We start from the raw sequence: 21,545 nt of genomic DNA on the forward strand, positions 1-21,545 counted from the left end.
CATGGTCTGTGCAGGAAACTGTAGCACGGCCCCACTAGAAATATTCACTAGAATAGAGATGCGTTGTTGTTCGCTGGCCAGGAGCGCCGCTGTGCAGGGAAAAACCTTCGTACTTTGGATCGGTAGGAATCGGACTGCCGATATGCCATCACTTCCTGTACCTTATAATTTAAAAAAAAGCTTTTTGTCGTTAAAGTATCCATGCACCATTTCTTAGTTATATCTGTTTGTGGGGAAGCTGAGTGACAAACAATATGGTCACCATGACTTCATCCACAAGGACTGTTACCCAGTTTTCCAGACTCCTTATTGACAACTCTGCAAAGTTTTGCAGCAATGAGAGCGAGTAGCGAATATATCGCTGTATAACAAAGCAAAATGAAAATACTGTGCTCCTTTGCAAATGAGTCCTCGGTAATGAATTCAATGAAGCGTAAGAGCAGACAATCTATTAATTGAACTAAGTTGTGCCTAGTGCAGGGCCGGAGCAGACGGGATCTTAGAATCTCGGTGTCATGCTCCGCCCCCTCAGGTCTAGGCATAACAGTGTATCAGTTTTGCTGAGTGTTCTTTTAAGGTTACAGCTCCACAGCAGCGTGGCTTGGGACCCCCTCTATTAGCCACAGTATTGAGGTGCTATCAAGCAGCAGCTTTTGCAGAACCCGGTCCATCCCAGTATTACATGGACGGCCATTCATCTGTATAACGACATGTAATAGTGCATGCCACTTGTATATCCAGCCGTATATATATCTCTGCCAAAATGTTGGGGGGTTTCAGGAGCCAAACGTCTAAGGCTATGTTCACACGGAGTATTTTGCGTCGCAAAACTCGGCAAAAACGGCCCGAAAACGGCACCCATTGATTTCAATGGGATGCATCGGCGTCCTTTTCCCGCGAGCAGTAAAACTGCCTCGCGGGAAAAAGCAGCGACATGCCCGATCTTCGGGCGTTTACGCCTCTGACCTCCCATTGACTTCAATGGGAGGCAGAGAAAGCGTATTTCGTGGTGTTTTATGCCCGCAGCGCTCAATGGCCGCGGACGAAAAACGGCGCGAAAATCGGCGTGCAGGGAGAGGAAAATCTGCCTCAAACTTCCAAACTGAATTTTGAGGCAGATATTCCTCCTGCAAAATACTCCGTGTGAACACAGCCTTACGATAAGCTGACCGTCATAGTGGCTCTCAAAAGGGTAATCTGTGAAGATACAACGCCTTAAGGGTTTAATTCCAACTCTTGAATTGTATAGCATACCAGACTTATTATAAGGACTTATTCAGAAGAACGTTGAATAAGTCTGCGTGACAGCTGTTAAAACAATGGCCGTCACACGGACGCTTGTATTTCAATGAGGCCGTTCCCAAAGGACCATGTGAAGGGTCTGTTGAAACATAGAACATGTCCTATTTTCACGGATCCCTCTATAGACTCGTCTATGGGGATCCGTGAAAACAGGAGCCGCACGGGGACAACGCGAAGGTGAAAAACGGCTGGTTTTCACATCCGAGTTTCCCCACATTCGTCTGAATAAGCCCTAAAAGTCAGATCAGTGGGGGGTCTAACAGTAATTGCAAGGCTGGATTCACACGAGCATGTTCAGTCTGTAAAGGACGGAACGTATTTTGGCCGCAAGTCCCGGATCGACCACACTGCAGAGAGCTAGGATTCCCTGCCTCGCTGCGGGACAACTGTCCCGTACTGTAATCATGTTTTCAGTACGGGACAGTAGTTCCACGGAGAGGCAGGGACTCCTAGCATCGTACATACCTATGATGCCCGGAGCCCGGCTCCCTGCAGTGTGTTCGGTCCGGGACTTACGGCCGAAAAACGTTCCGTCCTTTACGGACCGAACATGGTCGTGTGAATCCAGCCTAAGGGTGAAATAACATGTGGCGTACTGTATTAACCCAGCGTAAAATGCTGTGGAAGCCACACTGGACAGTACACTGACCCGTCAATGGAGCTATTCACACATCCATTTTTTGCTTTTTTACGGCGCGTGTATCCGTTGTGAGAGACTCTCATCATGCCCTATTTTGGTCTGTTTTAGCGGACCAGACTCATCCATTGAACTCTATGAGTGTGAGAGAAAAAAATAGCACACGGACGACATCCATGTGCTGTTCGTTTTTCGTGCATCAGTTGCTATAGAAATGCAGAGGGAAGAAAAGTGAAACCAGGAAGTGATCGCAGAGAAGAAATACGGATGAGACACGGACACCACACGATCATTCATATGCATGAAAAACGCTCCGGTTTTTTGCAGATGCAAATCGTAACCGCTCATGAAAATAAGGCCTAAGGTGCAAATGAAAATATGAAACTGCAATCTTCATCATTTTATACGGATTATTTACAACGTAGAAATGTTACACTACGTAGATATATATATGAAATAGATAAGATGTATCTCTGTATATTAGATCATATTATATACCGCAGCCCATGCGCCCGCCTGAGCCCCTCGCACTGCCCCGAGCCCGCACCCCTGACCTCCTGACTCCACTACAGTAACAATGCCCCAGCACTCAGTAACCTTCCCTCATTAGCTTTGTGTTCCCTATAGCCTTATAGTTCTACCGACCAACCACAGCTCTCCTTCCATCCTCCAAAGTGCCAAATGCAGATAAGCTGCGTTCTTCGATTGGTGGATTGCGTGCCCCTCGGTCATTGGTCGTGAGTGGGCAGATGGGTGGAATCAGACGCAGCAGGGAAGTGCTTTTGCAGGGCGAGTGTGTATCGCTCTCAGCATCCGGTCTATACTCCGTGCTCATCCGTTACCGAGCGGCGGACCGACCGCAGGACACGGCTGGGAGGTAAGTGCTGTCACTCCGGAGAGACGACTGTGTCTTATATATAGAACCCCATTGTTCCCCTAGTGCTGCAGTTCTATAGAGAACCCCATTGTATTCTGATATACAGCCAAACACATAGCACCTATTATACTCCAAACACAGAGAACCTCATTGTAGTGTCATGTCCAACCAAATACACAACACAATTGTCCCCCCTGTACCTATATACATTGCACCCCATTGTTGTTGTCCCCCTGTACATATATATATATATATATATATATATGTGGAGCCCCATTGTCCCCACCTCCTGTACCTAATATATGTGGAGCCCCCTGTACCCATATACATGGAACCCTGTTGTGTCCACTGTACCCATGTACATGGAGCCTTGCTGCCACCTCCCTGTACCTATATACATGGAGCCCAGTTGTCGTCCCCCGTCGTCTCCCCCCCCCCCCCCCCCAGGGTACCTATATTCATGGAGCCCCGCTGTCCCTCCTGTGTCGGTCGGTATACGTGGAGCACCGCTGTCCCCCTGTACCGGTCGGTATACATGGGGCCCCGCTGTCCCTTGTAATGTATGAGGTTGATACATATAGTATAGATATATCATCGTGTGTTCATTGGACCCTGAATGGGCTCCCTCATATGCCATTAGAGGGAGGGGGGGGTCCAGCATCTGGGGAACCTTGCTGATCCTACTGATAGTTTTCACCGAGACCCACAAACTTTTGCTGGGATCTGTTCTGGGACTTGTTCCTGCATAACCAGGCGCCATGGAGATGCCACTCTGCCCCTGCCAGGGTGTTACATACAGTGCTTGGGCAGTACAGTCATGTGAAGGAAATCCCAGCTACGGCTCTGGTCAGACCCCCCCCCTGACGTGTCTGATAGACATCTTATAAGTTATTGGATAATGCTGGAAGCCGCCGCTATTACTGATCAAAAATAATCAGATATAGGACATTTTGGCGTGTCCGATTTATTTTCTGACCAAACAAAAATATTCAGTCAGAAGCAATTTCCTTATTAGCATTGAATGGGAGCGGGTACGTGTAATGATTGCGTCGCGTACGTGTGCGCCCTGATGTCATCTTCGTGTATTATTTGTGCCCTTCTGTGGGTTTATCTTATAATAAATTGCTTTGTGATTCGCTGAACGGTCAGATACATCGGTAAATTGATTCCCCAGGATTGAGATTCATTTTAAAAGAATTTATATTGGAATTTATAAATCAACGTTAAAATTGAGAAAACAAAACAAATTGCATTTATTTACCTGAATTGTTAATGTGCCGTTCCCGCACCGCTGATCTCCGGTCCTTCCTGTTTGCTACCTGTACACAATAACGTGATGTCATGTGACGACATCTATTGGTGCCACGTGACCTCAGCATAAACATGGGACCATCAGGGTGGATTCACCCACGACACTGATTTGCCAACAGGGAAAGCGCTGCAAAATCCACATGTTTTCCATGCAGACCTTGATTTGGACTTTGTTGCGAAATCCGCAACTATTCCGCGGTAAATCCGTATCCAAATCCACATGTGGATTTTGTGGTGGATTTTCTGTGGCGTAACCGTGTAGCCTCTGGGGGAAGCAGGGACAAAGTGGCACAGCACTTACATCCCACCGCTGCCTCGTCCTACAGTAGTTGGACCCGTGCTGATCGGCTATTGATGGTATATACTAGTGATATGCCCTCCATGACTCCTGAGACAACCAACCCCTTTTAAACGTATTTATAAATCCCAGAAAAATCCTTTAATGAAAATCAGTCCTCGCATTGTACTCTATGGACTGGCAAATGTGTGAATGGGGCAGAACTATTCGCTGCTCTCTCCATCAATCTTATGTGAAGTAATGCCATCCTGCGTGTGGTGCCAACTCTTATATAGCAGTTCTGTGTATGAAAAGGCCGTCTTACGTAGCTTTTATATAACCAGCTCTACCGTCCTGATTATCAGCTACATCAATGTTTAAGAGTTTTGTGCCCAGTAACGCAACCTTGGTGTTTTAAGTTTTTATTTGCTGGTGGTATAAGTTTATGGTGCCCACTTAATAAGCTTGTGATGGGTTATTATCCGTGTTATGCTGCATTATGTATAATATACCTAGTTGTCCCAGATAATTTTTTACACTTGTGTGTTATTTTTGCCTTATGTCTTATTCTGTGATGCTACCCACTGTGATCTGATGTGCCCAGCAGTGCCACTCAGTATATAAGAGCCTTATGTGCTCAGTCATGCTGCTTAATATAGTGCCAGTGCTAGAAGACTAATGATGCCGTAGTCTGCGTTCACACAGCCATAGAGCCAAAAAGATGGATCAGTCCCTGTTATGTGTGTCTATATTTTTTTTCTTTTTAATTAAATAAATCTATCTATATCTCCATTAAAGCATTTGATCAGGCATTAAGCCGACCTGTTAGTTTCTGGATCATCAGGCTCTCCGGACTATCAGACGGTCACATAAAAGTTTAAACCATTTACTGTCCAGGAACAGACAAATAAGTGGGTCAAAATAAATCTTAACATGCTTTGGAAATTCTCACGTTCCCCTGTTGTTGCTGTCCAATTCCCCTCCCCGGTCCTCTGCGGTTCTCAGCCAGACTATTGGAAGAGGAGGGGAGGGGGGGTCCCATGACCCTCATATAGGGCGGCAGATGCAAATAAGAGGAAATGCATGTGTGCAGCTCTGTCCATTAAGAATGATGGAATACAGTACTAGCCGAGTGCCTCCATAACTCCCATAAGCCTCAGTGGTGAGAACTCCGCACATGTATCGCGCGTTTTTTGTTTTTTTTTCCTGCTGCAAAATGGGTTTTACGCTGGGTTTACACGACCTATTTTCAGGCGTAAACGAGGCGTTTGATGCCTCGATTTACGCTTGAAAATAGGGCTACAATACGTTGGCAAACATCTGCCCATTCATTTGAATGGGTTTGCCGACGTACTGTGCCGACGACCTGTCATTTACGCCGTCGTCGTTTGACAGCTGTCAAACGACGACTCGTAAAATGACTACCTCGTCAAAGAAGTGCAGGACACTTATATACATTATATGCGGGACACTTATATACATTATATGCGGGACACTTATATACATTATATGCGGGACACTTATATACATTATATGCGGGACACTTATATACATTATATGCAGGACACTTCTATACATTATATGCGGGACACTTATATACATTATATGCGGGACACTTATATACATTATATGCGGGACACTTATATACATTATATGCGGGACACTTATATACATTATATGCGGGACACTTATATACATTATATGCAGGACACTTCTTTGCAACGTAATTTGAGCCGTTTTTCATTGAATTCAATGAAGAACAGCTCTAAATTATGGCCGTCAATGATTACGGAGCTGTTTTCTCCTGTAAACAGCTCCGTAATTTCAGACGTAAATGCAGTTTACGTGTGCACGTACCCTTACAGGACCTCCGTTTTACCTAGAGGTGGGACCCCGAAGTACTAGACCATCTGTGGCATATCGGGCGGTTATGTCATGCTTGCATTGGGTTGTAATACCCCTTTAATTTGGTCTATCTCCCACCATTACGATTAGTAGTAGGTTGGTGGAGGGAAAAACAGATCTATCTCGGCGCTGCTTAGTGGTACAAGTCGGTGGAGAAACGAGTAGTCTCTTGTAATATTGATGAATGTTTTTATTGCAGTAGCAACGCGTTTCGACGCCGAACTGGCGTCTTCATCAGGCATAAAATTGTTTTAAAACAGGACAGTATAAATACACACCACTGAGTAGTGATTGGCCCAATTCAGATGAGGCAGAAGTTGACATAAAAAAACCGCCAAAAAACTTTGGGGTCAAAGTTCAAGATAAAAAAAGGCAAACAGAGAAAACAATATATACTGAGATTAAGTAATAAAATAATAAAAACAAACGGTACTTAGTTAAATACACAATTATAATGTATAACGGAGGATAAGCTGAAAGTGGATACGCGTCACATCTGGATTTGCGCAACTAATGGGAACGCAGCCTTTTATTGAAAAATAGGATATAGTTCCAAAAACAGTGTTAATAAACTTGGTACGGCAAGATGTGTGTTTATTGTTGTTTACTTCTCAGAATTAGATATTTAAATAGTGTGTCGGTTTTAGTTTCCTAGTGTTTGAATCGTTGTCAAGGAGACCATGTAAACTACGGTGGCCGGGAGGGACCAAAGTTAGAAGGTGGGGCGCATGTGGTGGAACGCATGATGGCCCGCACGTTGACACGCAAACCACGGGGGTTCGTGTGGAGGTAATAGGAGAAGAATGAAGAACCTCTGCTGGGGATACGTAGGTAAGGGGGATACATTGTAATACATCGTAATACAGTAATATATGTGTATATGGGAAATAGTTGTAGAGATGTTTTTACTCCAATTAACTGGAATTTGAATAACGGGAACAACGTAAGTTTTACTAGTAGTGTATTTATAACAAGTAGATGGCTATAGAATCGTGAAAGCATGAGGGATAGATGCTGCTGGTAGGGTTAGTCCAAAGCTGATTCCGATATGTCGTTCAGGCCCCTTGGATGTAGTGTGTCCATTTTAAAAATCCAATAATTTTCCCGTTGTTTTAGTTTATTGAACCTATTTGGAACATCTGGATGGATGTGTTCTATAGGAGTAATACTGATTAGGTTAAATTGGCATTTATGTATCTGGGCAAAGTGGCGAGATACACTGTGTTTCACGAAGCCGGTGTTGACATTGAAGCGGTGGTTATTGACCCGGGTTCTCAGGCATTGGGTGGACCTGCCAATGTATTGTAGTTGGCATGGGCATTCAATAAGGTAAACAACGTATGAACTGCCACAATTGAGGAATGTTCTGATAGGGAAAGATTCGTTGGTGACTGTGGATGTATATGTGTGTTTTTTGTTACTAATGATATTACAGCATAGGCAACGGGAATGACCACATTTATAGGATCCTTTCAGATCGGACAAGAAATGTGTGTTTGATGATACTTGCTTCTTGATTCTACTAGGGGCTAGAATATTTTTGAGATTTAGGGACCTCCTAAAAGTGATACTGGGTTTAGCCGGGATCAGGTCTTTCAGAAAGGGGTCACTCTCCAGACTATGAATAGGTCGTCTATATATCGTCTGTAAAGTAATATATTATATTACATCTGTAAAGTAATATAATATATTACTTTATAGACGACCTATTCATAGTCTGGAGAGGTAGCAACGAAGAAGCTTCCCAGTTCATTGAGAACCTCAATAGCAACAATTACGAACTAACCTTCACACACACATTTTCCCCTGTCTCCATTGACTTCCTTGACCTTACTATCAGCCATGATAGAGTTAGCAACCAATTCATTACACAAACCCACTTTAAACAAGTAGATGTTAATAGTTACATCGATTTCAGAAGCGCCCACTACCGCCCGTGGCTTTTAAACATACCTTTTGGCCAGTTTAGGAGAATCAGGAAAAACTGCAGTACAGATAATCATCACCAAAAAGAGTGCAACGTACTAGAAAAACGTTTCATCGACAAACACTTCCCCCTAAAACTAATAGAAGGTGCAAGAACTAAGGCCACTGAACTAACACAAAACTCCTGCCTAAATCCGCCCCTCAAAAACTCAAGACCTGCTAAAAACTTCAACACCAACTTCATCACCACGTATAACAAAGGAAACAAAACTATCAGGACAATTTTGGGCAAACATTGGCACATCATCAAGAGTGACCCCTTTCTGAAAGACCTGATCCCGGCTAAACCCAGTATCACTTTTAGGCGGTCCCTAAATCTCAAAAATATTCTAGCCCCTAGTAGAATCAAGAAGCAAGTATCATCAAACACACATTTCTTGTCCGATCTGAAAGGATCCTATAAATGTGGTCATTCCCGTTGCCTATGCTGTAATATCATTAGTAACAAAAAACACACATATACATCCACAGTCACCAACGAATCTTTCCCTATCAGAACATTCCTCAATTGTGGCAGTTCATACGTTGTTTACCTTATTGAATGCCCATGCCAACTACAATACATTGGCAGGTCCACCCAATGCCTGAGAACCCGGGTCAATAACCACCGCTTCAATGTCAACACCGGCTTCGTGAAACACAGTGTATCTCGCCACTTTGCCCAGATACATAAATGCCAATTTAACCTAATCAGTATTACTCCTATAGAACACATCCATCGAGATGTTCCAAATAGGTTCAATAAACTAAAACAACGGGAAAATTATTGGATTTTTAAAATGGACACACTACATCCAAGGGGCCTGAACGACATTTCGGAATCAGCTTTGGACTAACCCTACCAGCAGCATCTATCCCTCATGCTTTCACGATTCTATAGCCATCTACTTGTTATAAATACACTACTAGTAAAACTTACGTTGCTCCCGTTATTCAAATTCCAGTTAATTGGAGTAAAAACATCTCTACAACTATTTCCCATATACACATATATTACTGTATTACAATGTATCCCCCTTACCTACGTATCCCCAGCAGAGGTTCTTCATTCTTCTCCTATTACCTCCACACGAACCCCCGTGGTTTGCGTGTCAACGTGCGGGCCATCATGCGTTCCACCACATGCGCCCCACCTTCTAACTTTGGTCCCTCCCGGCCACCGTAGTTTACATGGTCTCCTTGACAACGATTCAAACACTAGGAAACTAAAACCGACACACTATTTAAATATCTAATTCTGAGAAGTAAACAACAATAAACACACATCTTGCCGTACCAAGTTTATTAACACTGTTTTTGGAACTATATCCTATTTTTCAATAAAAGGCTGCGTTCCCATTAGTTGCGCAAATCCAGATGTGACGCGTATCCACTTTCAGCTTATCCTCCGTTATACATTATAATTGTGTATTTAACTAAGTACCGTTTGTTTTTATTATTTTATTACTTAATCTCAGTATATATTGTTTTCTCTGTTTGCCTTTTTTTATCTTGAACTTTGACCCCAAAGTTTTTTGGCGGTTTTTTTATGTCAACTTCTGCCTCATCTGAATTGGGCCAATCACTACTCAGTGGTGTGTATTTATACTGTCCTGTTTTAAAACAATTTTATGCCTGATGAAGACGCCAGTTCGGCGTCGAAACGCGTTGCTACTGCAATAAAAACATTCATCAATATTACAAGAGACTACTCGTTTCTCCACCGACTTGTACCACTAAGCAGCGCCGAGATAGATCTGTTTTTCCCTCCACCAACCTACTACAAATCAGCGGTTTCCCTCGGTAACCGGATTGGATCTGGCAGCAGCACTCGTGGTTTACCCGCTTTTAACCTATGGCAATCTGGTGAGCATGGTTTTTTATTCCTCCATCAGCCTACCTTACTGAATTACACTATGTGGCGCCGTGGTCTTTTCTCTATACCCCCCACCATTACGATTAGTTTGTGTGAAAACCTCATCAGAATTAACTGGATCTGCCAATGACTATCTTATGTGTGGCCGCCTGAAGTGCTCCCTAGGACAGAGGCTTGGCGTGCCCGCTGCTATGCGCTTACATCATTGATGTGACTTGTCATTTGTGTTGGTTGCATATTCTTAACAACTCATGTGTACGGCTAGATGAACCCAAATAATACTGCGCCCCACGTACAGCAAGCATAATATATGGCTGCAGATTTTTTGGTTTGAGTTCCCCTTTAGGTAAAATACTACTACTACTTCTACTACTTCAGTTCTTGTTTCTCACTTGATGCTTCCTCTTGTGCCTTTTTCAGGACTGGAAATAATTAAAAAATATTGGTGACCTTCTAATTCTCCTCTACAGTCCTGGAAATTGGCAACTTCCCCCTCAGTAATACAGACCGCAGTAATGTTGGTTGTGTGACGTTTATTTCTGCTATAATGACTACACTGGTCTCCCGTGGAGCATGGGGATCCGGAGTAGTCACCCATTTGCTGCAACGCCTGTCATTGGGTAAAAGTCCTCAATTATCTGTGCTCTCTCTGGTAAACATGGCTATTCATTTTAAAGAGCTTGTTTTTAGAAAGATACTCCTGTCCCTGTGACCTTTAGGGACCACGCAGGAGCGCCCATAGTATTAGATCAAGCGGGCTGACCAGCACCTTTTTTGTGTACCACAGTATGTATTCTAACAGCCTGTATATGATCAGTGTGACTTTGCTATCGGATAGTGTCTAATGGTTTGTTCTCCGACAGGCACATTTGTCATGGGACTGGCTGAGCAGTCTCTACAAGGATGGGTGTCCTGGCTGCTGCTGTGTCTGCTCAGGATGGCTGGTGAGTATGAATCCTGCTCTGTCATCTGGTTATGATCCGTCTTCCCATGTGTATTTATGGCCGGCGTTTAATGAGTGTTGTCCATAGCAGATGATTAAGGTGCTTTGGTTGCAGTGATCGAGTAAGGGTTCTGGAGCTGGCATCTCCATCTATGCCCTGAATGAAGGGGGCGCCGCTATGGGTACAGGTCTTGAGGAGTCTGGTGACTCTAATAGACTCATTGAATTCTGTAGCAAATCAAAGTTTTAAATGAGGCACACAGGGTTACCCCCCCCCCCCTTACCCAGTGCCAAGATCCCTTTGTTTAGGGCGTGATCCATATTCTCATATGGCTATAGGTGACCACTGCAGAACTGACAGCTTGGACTCCACTGATCATGAGAAGAAAGTATCGGCTGTATTTGGTGGAGAGATGCAACACCTTTTTGCTCCGACCTGGCACAGCGCCCCCTTTGTCTGCATTCTGTGACTAGTATTGCAGCTCAGGCTTATTTAAGTTTTGTTTTTTTTCGCTCTTCCTTGTTAGGGAGACCAGTTCTGTCACATATACCTACATTGTTAGTAAACCAGACTAGTAAGGAAAATGGGTGATACACCTGGAAGCTCAGAGGCATCCTTGTCCTTGTAAAATCCACAGCCCTGGACAATCAATGCCACTCTCCAACATGATGCCCCTTTTTAGATGGCCAGTGCCAATTATTCAAAACCGTGGCCTACAATTTAAGGTTCACACGGGGAGAATGTCATCAAATCATAGTGAGAGTTTGTTCTCGCTTTCACTTGGGTTTATCACGGTTTACGATTTTAGATTAAAGTGGCGCTGTCTCAAAACTGAAAACTATTCATAGATTTACTCCTGTGATTACATCTGTTTTGCCACCTGGCACAGTTACAGCATCGAGTGGCGTAATATTGTTTTGCAATGTTATGTCTTGGAAATATTGGAGTAATTATTTTAGCATGTTTTTTGATTTTTTTTTTTTTTTTCAATAGAATTGTCTAAACAGTGTATGAAATATATCCAATAATCCTTATCCATACACGCCAATGTAGAGGTTGTACGCTTTGGCAAACTTTTTGTTAGAAGGGTCCAACGACTATAATCTGATCACCACAATCCTTTGTGATCAGCTGCAATCAGCGGAGATACCTGGCAGAATATGTTCGATTACCCTGCACCGCCACCACAGGAGAAATGAAGAATTACACAGTGCCAATTCAAATCAATAGGCTGTCTTGTGTGATTCGGAGGGAGAGATTCCCTATGAAGCTGCTGTCTGCTCCGTTAACTGTTGGATGTCTCGAATGCTAAACTAAGGGTTTTTTAAACCAAATAACTTTTCCAAGGCTCGTTGACACTACCATGTGATATGGATATTGTTGGGTCAAATGATTGACCGTTCGTGTAATACGTAGTTGTTGGGAATGCCACGGTAGAAGTCACGGATACTTTGCTCTCTGCGCTTGCTCGTAGACGGGGTAGCTAGTGTGAGAGCCTCTATGTCGTTTATTTGCCTTAATAGGCCAAATGGAAAGGGGTTTCCTCACGATGACTACCTCTTTACCTGTGGCCAGGTGCACATAAAAACTGCCTAATAATGTGTCTAAACTTCTGTCGTTGAATCATGCAGCATTGCCAGTCCATTTGGACCGCATTAGGCCACATTCACACGGTAGTATTTTGGTAATTATTTTTCAAGTCAAAACCAGTTGTGGGTCCAAAACATGGAAGAGGTGCAAATCTTTCCATTATACTTCTGGTTTTGTTCCACTCTTGGTTTTTGCTCTCAAAAACATACACAAAAAACAAACATTGTAGTGAGTTTTTAAAGTTTACTATAGACTGGTCTGCAGTGTGAAAAAGACCACAAAAAAGCTGCGTTTTTCCAAAAAACTGAAACAACCCCAAGGCTCCATGCAGATGACGTGTATTACATGTGGCTTTTCTGCGTGGATTTGCATGTGGTAAATCTGCAGCGTAATACAGTACCAGCCTAGTCCATTAGATTCCAGGAAATCTCATCTACACGCTGCAGTATTTTTCGGGATGTAAATTGACCCACGGTACGTATTTTAAAATCTGCAGCATGTCAATTAATCTTGCGTTTCCACTTGCAAATTGTATCTGCCCGGTGCTGTGGGAAATCACACCAATGGCCATCGAGGGCACAGCCGAACGACTCCTCACAGGGTAAGGAAATGGGACTTTTGTTTGTGGGAAACCACAGACTGACCGACATATCTGCTGCAAGTTACAACAAATGGTGAAGTCCCACAAGTAGGTTTTGATAAGGGAAACGTTAGCAGTGCGGGTCCTGGAGCTTGAGTATTTTCACATGGCTTATTTTCAGCCGTTTTTCGGGCTGTAAATGCCCAAAAAAACAGCCGAAAAATCCGAAGCAGAACTCCTCCAAACGTCTGCCCTTTTTGAAGACCGGCCGCGTAAATAAACGCCCGTGAAAAAGTGCATGTCACTTCTTGAGCCATTTTTGGGCCAGTTTCTCATTGAATGTATAGAAAAACAGCTGTAAAAAACGTGAGTTGCTAAAAAAAAAAAAACGCTTGAAAACCTTCCTTGAAAACCGCTCCGTATTTTCAGACTTTTTTGAGTTTGTGTGCGCACATGCCCTAAGGCTTAATTTTCTGCCGGCTTGTATTGTGATGCTTATGTTAAAATGTTGGTGTGAAAATAATGCTGCTATGTAGGTAATGGTTATGTAGACCCTGTTACATAGTTTGTACGGTTGTAAAAAGACACATGTCCATTAAGTTCAACCAAGGGACGGGAAAAGGGACGGGAAAAGGGAAGTAAAAAATTTCTACACATAGGAGCTAATATTTTTTTGTTCTAGGAAATTATCTAAGCCTTTTTTAAAGCCATCTACTGTCCCTGCTGTGACGGCGGGGTTTTACATGGAACAGGATTTCACCATATTTTTTGTATGCGCCATTAATATATTTATATAAGTTAATCATGTCCCCCCTTAGTTGTGTTTTTTTAAGGCTAAATAGGTTTCATTCTTTTAATCTTTCCTCATAACTTAGATTCTCCATGCCCCTTATTAGCTTCGTTGCTCTTCTTTGTATTTTTCATCCTTTCTATGAACTGGAGCCCAGAACTGAACTGCCTATTCTAGATGAGGCCTCACTAATGCTTTGTAAAGTGGTAATATTACATCCCTGTCCCGTGAGTCCATGCCTCTTTTAATACACGACAATATCCTGCTGGCCTTTGAAGCAGCTGATTGACACTGCATGCTGTTATTTAGTTTATGATTTACAAGTACACCCAGATCCTTCTCAACAAGTATTTGTATTTTTCAAATGCCCTTTTTTTGTCATGTATTGCCCTTTTTACAGAAGGTGTAAGCCATGTGGGGTTTATTTTTAGTCGTTTATACTTGTTACCTATAGGAATAAATTTTGCACTAGAATTACCCAAAATAGATTTGAAAAAATTTCCCATTTATCATTTGACATTAGTTCTTCCCAGTCTGTCCTGAATTGCAGCCCTCCTCCTGGGGAAAGTGGCCTTTCTTACAGTATAGGTAAAATGTAACTATATTATGATCACTGTTACCGAGGTTTTCACGAACATTAACGTTCCCAACAAGCTCTGCATTATTAGAAATGACCAGATCCAACAGAGCTTCACCACTAGTCGGGTCTTCCACAAACTGGCCCATAAAATTTTCCTTCAACAGGTTGAGGAAATGTCTCCCCTTCGCAGTTGAAGCCGAACCATGACACCAATTAATATCCCGGTAATTAAAATCTCCCATTATCACTACTGTACCCGCCTGTGCAGCCCGCTCCATCTGTTTATATAGCTGACATTCCATCTCCTCCGATATATTGGGGGGTCTATAGATTACACCAAAAGTAATTTTTTCAGTGTTTACATCCCATTGTAATTCCACCCACAAGGTTTCAATCTCCTCACAATCTTCACCCTCTAATGTCTCTTTCACGCTCCCCTTCATATCGCTTCTCGCATACAGACATACACCACCGCCTTCATATCGCTTCTCACATACAGACATACACCACCACCTTTCCTATTTGTCCTGTCTTTCCGAAAAAGTGTAAAACCCTGTAGATTTACAGCCCAGTCATGTGAAGAGTCCAGCCATGTTTCAGTAACACCCACTATATCTATATTTTCTTCCAGTACCAAGGCCTTCAGCTCCCCCATTTTGCTTGCTAGACTTCTGGCATTTGTGAACATACACTTTAACTTGCCTTTCAGTTTTTCACTTTCATTATCAGAAATGTGATTATTTGACATTTTGGGTATTTTTTTTTTATTTTCACTGCTGTTTTGTAACAAAAGGATCTCCTTATCCTGTTGTCTAGTCCTCCCCCCACAAATATAGTCTGACCCCTCTCTAACCTGACTACCCCTTTATTTTCTACATTTGACCTCCCTCCTCAGCCCTAGTTTAAATACTCCGCCACCCCAGCTAGAATTCTCTCCCCCAGCACAGTGGACCCCCTTCCATTTAGGTGCAAATCTGCAGAATCCAGTTTGTACCCCAATGAAAAGTCAGCCCAGTGCTCTAGGATCGCAAAGCCTTCTTCTCTACACAAAGACTTCAGCCATGCATTTAACTCCCTGAGCTCCCGCTGTCTTTCCTGTGATGCGCATGGCACAGGCAGTATTCCTGAGAATACAACCTTGGAGGTCCTTCCCTTCAGCTTGTAGCCTAGTTCTTTAAAATGTATTCTTAATGCTACTCCACCTACCATTTATTCTGTCGTTGGTACCTACAAGGACCACAACAGCTGGATCATCACCAGCCCCTTCCAGTAATTTTTCCACCACATGCCGAACCCTGGCACCAGGGAGACAGCAAACCATTCGGTTGAGGCGGTGTTGGCGACAAATTTTTCTATCCGTATTCCTGATTATAGATTCCCCTACGACTACCGATTATCTTGCCTTACCTGCATTTCCATCCCACCGACTACTAGCTGGGCTGTTCTCCCGGCTGTTAGGGAGATCAGTATCCACTAGGGCTGCCATTTCTGAGACCGACACCCTCGCATCATCACCCAACTTGGCAATTTTGCTTGGAATATCAGAAACAGGATTGGCCTTCCTTTTCTTTGACCCCTTTCTACTGCCCCTAACTACATTAACCCAGCTACTTGCCTGATCCTTCTGGCCCATGTCTTCACCCTCCAGTACTTCCCCACTAACTGCTTGCTCAGTCAACAGCATGCTCCGCTCAAGATTGTCTATCACCCTTAGTGTTGCATTTTGCTCCTTCAGATCTATAATTTGGGCTTCCAGGTGAACAACATGCTCACATCTGCCACAGTGGTATTCACCCTGAAACTCCGGCTCCACTCGTGCATACATATGATAGACAGTGCACTGTCAAACCTCCAATCTTGCTATCCTTTATCCCAGTTACAAAAGAACCGTGAACAATTGTTAAAGTAAAAGAAGAGTACTTACAGGGGCTTTAACTCTGGTTTTGTAACTCCACTTGATATACAAACCACTTGTCTAGCAAGCCAAAACAGAGCAGGCTCTGCAGAGTCCTGAGGGCTAATTTATACCACCTGGGAGCAGTTAACCCCTCCCCCTAGTCAGCTGCACAGCAGGACAGAAGCGAAGGAGGACAAAAGGGTTTTAAAGAGGCTCTGTCACTAGATTTTGCAACCCCTATCTGCTATTGCAGCAGATAGGCGCTGCAATGTAGATTACAGTAACGTTTTTATTTTTAAAAAACGAGCATTTTTGGCCAAGTTATGACCATTTTTGTAGTTATGCAAATGAGGCTTGCAAAAGTCCAAGTGGGCGTGTATTGTGTGCGTACATCGGGCCGTTTTTTACTACTTTTACTAGCTGGGCGTTCTGAAGAAAAGTATCATCCACTTCTCTTCAGAACGCCCAGCTTCTGCCAGATCACGCTGTGACGTCACTCACAGGTCCTGCATCGTGTCAGACGAGCGAGGACACATCGGCACCAGAGGCTACAGTTGATTCTGCAGCAGCATCAGCGTTTGCAGGTAAGTAGCTACATCGACTTACCTGCTAACGCCGATTCTGCTGCAGAATCAACTGAAGCCTCTGGTGCCGATGTGTCCTCGCTCGTCTGACACGATGCAGGACCTGAGAGTGACGTCACAGCGTGATCTGGCAGAAGCTGGGCGTTCTGAAGAGAAGTGGATGATACTTCTCATCAGAACGCCCAGCTAGTAAAAATAGTAAACACGCCCCGATGTACGCACACAATACACGCCCACTTGGACTTTTACTTTTAAACACGCCCACTTGGACTTTTGCAAGCCTCATTTGCATAACTACAAAAATGGTCATAACTTGGCCAAAAATGCTCGTTTTTTAAAAATAAAAACGTTACTGTAATCTACATTGCAGCGCCTATCTGTTGCAATAGCAGATAGGGGCTGCAAAATCTGGTGACAGAGCCTCTTTAAATTGTCAGTTTTGCCTACTTCTTTTAGCAAGCACTCAATTCATACATCACACACCGTATCCCACACTGTATGCCACACAAGAACTCAGCAAGTCAATCCGGTTTTGTAACTCCACTTGATATACAAACCACTTGATTTAGCAAGCCAAAACAGAGCACGTCACATTTGTGATATATGTTTAGCGTGTATGCCAGGAAAGCTCCCGACGAACACGCTAAACATGTCCATAGGGCTTCATTAGCCTGACGGAGGCAAAAAGTGTCCTTTGGGCCTCCTCCGTTGAGCCGGTATGCATCAATACATTTTTTTTTTTTTTTTTAAATGGATGAAACAGTATAGCATAGTAGACGGTTTCATACATTGGATAGCGCAAAAAAAGTTTACTGTGAGGTATACGTTATTAACATGGCAGCCTGTAGGTGATGTATAGCAGACTAAAAAAATGGACAGAGGCAGCACTTCCAAAAAGTATCAGCAATTTATTGACCCTTTCTCAAAGGTCCTGTCTGACTGAAACGTCGCACGGGTGAATAAATTGCTGATACTTTTTGGAAGTGCTGCCTCTGTCCACTTTTTTTTTTTTTTTTCGTCTGCCTGATATTGAGGACCGTGGACAATGTCCAATTGAGGTGTGCACCCAGTTGCGGTCCAGTGCTGTGGAATCTGTTTTGTGTAGGTGATGTGGGGCATCCGTTAAATGTAAACACTGTGAGATTTTCATGAAGTATACGTTACACAGATGTCATAATAGGCATCCCTCACCCATAGACTATTATGCCATCCGTTTAACATATACGTTATGACCGTTCAAGATGGATCCGTTCAATGTATCCCATAATAGTCTCTGGGTGACGGATGCCTATTATGGCATCTGTGTAATGTATACTTCATGAAAATCGATTGAAAAGCTCGCCACCGTTTAACGTATATGTCGGGAGCTTTTCGCTGTGTATATGTTAATTGTTGGCCAAAAACATGATCTGAACTGCGCCTAAATGTGGTGTCTATAGTCGTCTATGCTTTTCAATACAGGGGGGGAAAAAGAGTTTTATACTGTCCAGCATATACGTCCAAAGGACACTCTCTTGGCATACATCTCCGGTTTATGGCTATGTCATAAAATTAGGTCAGGTTCACACATTGGGAGCCCAACTGGTAGGGTGTAGCTGAGAACTGCACCTCTCTAGCCCACCGAAGACTTCAACTAAACTTCCATGTTCAACATGAAGCTTTGTCTGCAATGTTAGGGATGTTTTCAGACCACCTACATGTATTGTATTTGACAGTAAAAAAAAAATCAGATTTCCACTGGTTTATGTTGTGACTTTTTAACTCAGTCAATCCAGAAAGCGCTTTAGGCTATGTTCACGCGCTAAACAAAAAACCGGCTGGAAAACCGCCTCAAAATAAGCCGTGTGAACATACCCTTACTTTCACCGATTGGGAGATCCAAATTATTGGCGGTGACTGGCAACATTATTATAGGTGCATCTCGGTGACTTTGGGGCCTACAAAGATGCAAAAATTTTAAGTTTTGTGTCTTTTTCTCATTGCCCCAGGGGCTGAAAGAAAAAAGACCCCAGTATGTAAGGCCTCAGTTGTGCCCATAATCATGGGACCCGATTGCGGGCACGGCCGGCAATTACAGAGAATTTTTATGGTTGTGTGCCTGGGGCCTAAATGGGTAGTGTTATAGTCCTGGGGATAGACGGGAGGGTTGCTGTTCACCCTGTCTGTGCCAGAGCAGGGCATGGTGCCCGCACATGATGTCTTTTTCTGGTGAATCAGGAGAATAGTAGCCTCACTCTACAATTGTCTCTCCTCACTAAATAAATAGTGAATAGCCCGTATGGGATTTTTGCATTATTGTATCGTTTTGAAAACGAGCCTGACAAATTGTATTAACCTTTGTTCTTTATGGCCGGAATTGCCCTGCAAACTATGCGATTACCTTCAAAAAACTTAGAAACCTGATGGAACAGAGTTTGGTGGTGTGAACAGAGCCTAATAGCCCTGGTCGCACCACCTGCTAAAAAATACGCCTTGTTCTATAGTATGTGGCCTGTTGTTCCAAACTGCAATATGCCCTATTCTTGTATTCTGGTGCAGTTTATTCCACGTTCTCTTCAGTAGGTATATAAAGCAACCGAAAACCTGTCAAAGCGATAGTTAAATGTATGAACATGCAGTGTTTGGTTTATTTTAGCTATTGGAATAGATGTATGCTTCTCGGCAACAACCCTACCCCACAAATAACAAAACACGTATTCATTTTCTGTTTACTTCAGAGAAGGACTTGGTCCCGGGGACTGTACGGTGAATCAGACAGGACCATGTGCTTTCTATTACCATATTAGTGGAAGGAATGTTTCTGCTTTGGACAACATCAGTAGAATGTGAAATGTGTTTCCGTGGAGGAGAAGCGTTGTTTCCAATATTTTTCTGGCTGGTGAGTTATGGAAGTGGAATGGTGTTTCCCAGTAGAGTTCAGAGGCTTCTCACGCATGACGCTGTACAGTGAGGGTTGTCAGGGCTTCTCTCTGTATTTCCCATAACACCATGTCTGGAATTTCTAAGTTCCTCCCAGACTTACTAATCTTCTACTGAACTTGTTGTATGACTCTGCCTTACACAGAAGCAACAGTAGTAGGATTCACAGATCTTTTTTTTTAATTTAAAGTCTACGTAAACCTTTGCACACTGTTTTTATTTAAAAAAAGGTTCAGGTCAGCAGGACTCGTGGCTTCGGTGACCATGGTAGACACGCAGGATCCACCGGTTACCGATCACATCTAAGTTCATGACGTGAACATGGCCTAGAGAGGTTGTCCAGGATTCCAAAAATGGCTCTTTAGTGATATTCCTGTAGTGATTATTTCACTGAAGCTGTATCTGCCGTGTTAATCAGAGCTACCTGCCATGAGCTGATGAGTGCAAAGAAGGGTGGAACAGATTGCAGGCCCACCACACATGTAAAACTGCCCAGGGCTTCCAAGCTCTTTCATTCTTGTGCTGGTTTAATTTTGGAAATGTAAGGCCCAGTTCACACGGATGTTTTTGTCGCGGGTTTTCTTCCTGTCCACGTCTGAATGTCTCTCTCTCCTTCCTTTTTTTTTTTTTTTTTGCACCAGCTGCTCTTTGACCGCTACCGGGGAAAAAAAACGTGGCATGCTCTTTCTTGGAGCAGTTTCCGCCTTTGATCTTCCATTGAAATCAATAAGAGGCAGAAAATATACGTGCTGCTTGTTTGAAGCTTTTTTTTTTTTTTTTCTTCTTTTTAACAAAAAACACCCGCAGTTTTTGCATTGTCATAAGAAAAAAAAAAAAAAAAAGCACTTGCCATTTTAAAATCTGCCTGAAGGACTCTTGAGGCACTTTTTTATTTTATTTTTTTTTTTTTCACTTACACTAAGGACCCATGTACACGGCCGTGTTTTCATCCATCCATAGTCATCCGCAACTGATCCGCATATAGGGAACGGTATCTGCAAATACGGTCCGTAGTGCATCTGTATATACGGATCCGCACAAAGAAGAAAACCACAAACTATGTGCAACATCTGCAAACCTGTTGTCTCCTAGCAACTTCCGTAATTACGGACGGTTATGGGTGCAACACGCCAATGGACTTCTATGGGCAGTCCGTGCTGTAATTACAGACCAGAATAGGACATGTTCTATATTTTACGGATTGTTTTTACAGAATGCATTCCTGTTCGTAAAAATACGGAAAGGTGTCCCTAGCCCATAGAAATGAATGGGTCCATAATTAATACGGTCGTGTGCATGGGGCCTTAGAGCTTTCTTATTGAACGTTGCTTCATGAGTTGCTAAGCGCCGGACTAAATCAATTACCATAAACTAAATTAATAATAAAAGTAAAGAGTAAAACCGCGCTCAGTGTTTGCCAGTCTTGCATAGAATAAAGCTGTTCATTTCATCATCATCCCTCCCATTTCCCTGGTATTATATTGCAGTTAGAGCAGTGGGGGAGAGCTTCC

The 21,545-nt window shown here is 43.2% G+C and overlaps 1 protein-coding gene across 1 annotated transcript in view; it reads left to right on the plus strand.

Moving 5' to 3' along the window:
* Positions 1 to 2,706: 2,706 nt before the first annotated feature.
* The window catches only part of LRP12 (LDL receptor related protein 12), a 75,835-nt gene continuing 56,996 nt past the window's right edge, over positions 2,707 to 21,545 (plus strand). The window contains exons 1-2 of the mRNA XM_075825838.1: positions 2,707 to 2,816; positions 11,014 to 11,094. Coding sequence (XP_075681953.1) covers positions 11,025 to 11,094 — 70 coding nt within the window. The 5' untranslated portion in view covers positions 2,707 to 2,816; positions 11,014 to 11,024. The remainder of the gene's footprint in view (positions 2,817 to 11,013; positions 11,095 to 21,545) is intronic.

Source organism: Rhinoderma darwinii, chromosome 5, assembly GCF_050947455.1.
Source record: "Rhinoderma darwinii isolate aRhiDar2 chromosome 5, aRhiDar2.hap1, whole genome shotgun sequence".
Taxonomy (NCBI): domain Eukaryota; kingdom Metazoa; phylum Chordata; class Amphibia; order Anura; family Rhinodermatidae; genus Rhinoderma; species Rhinoderma darwinii.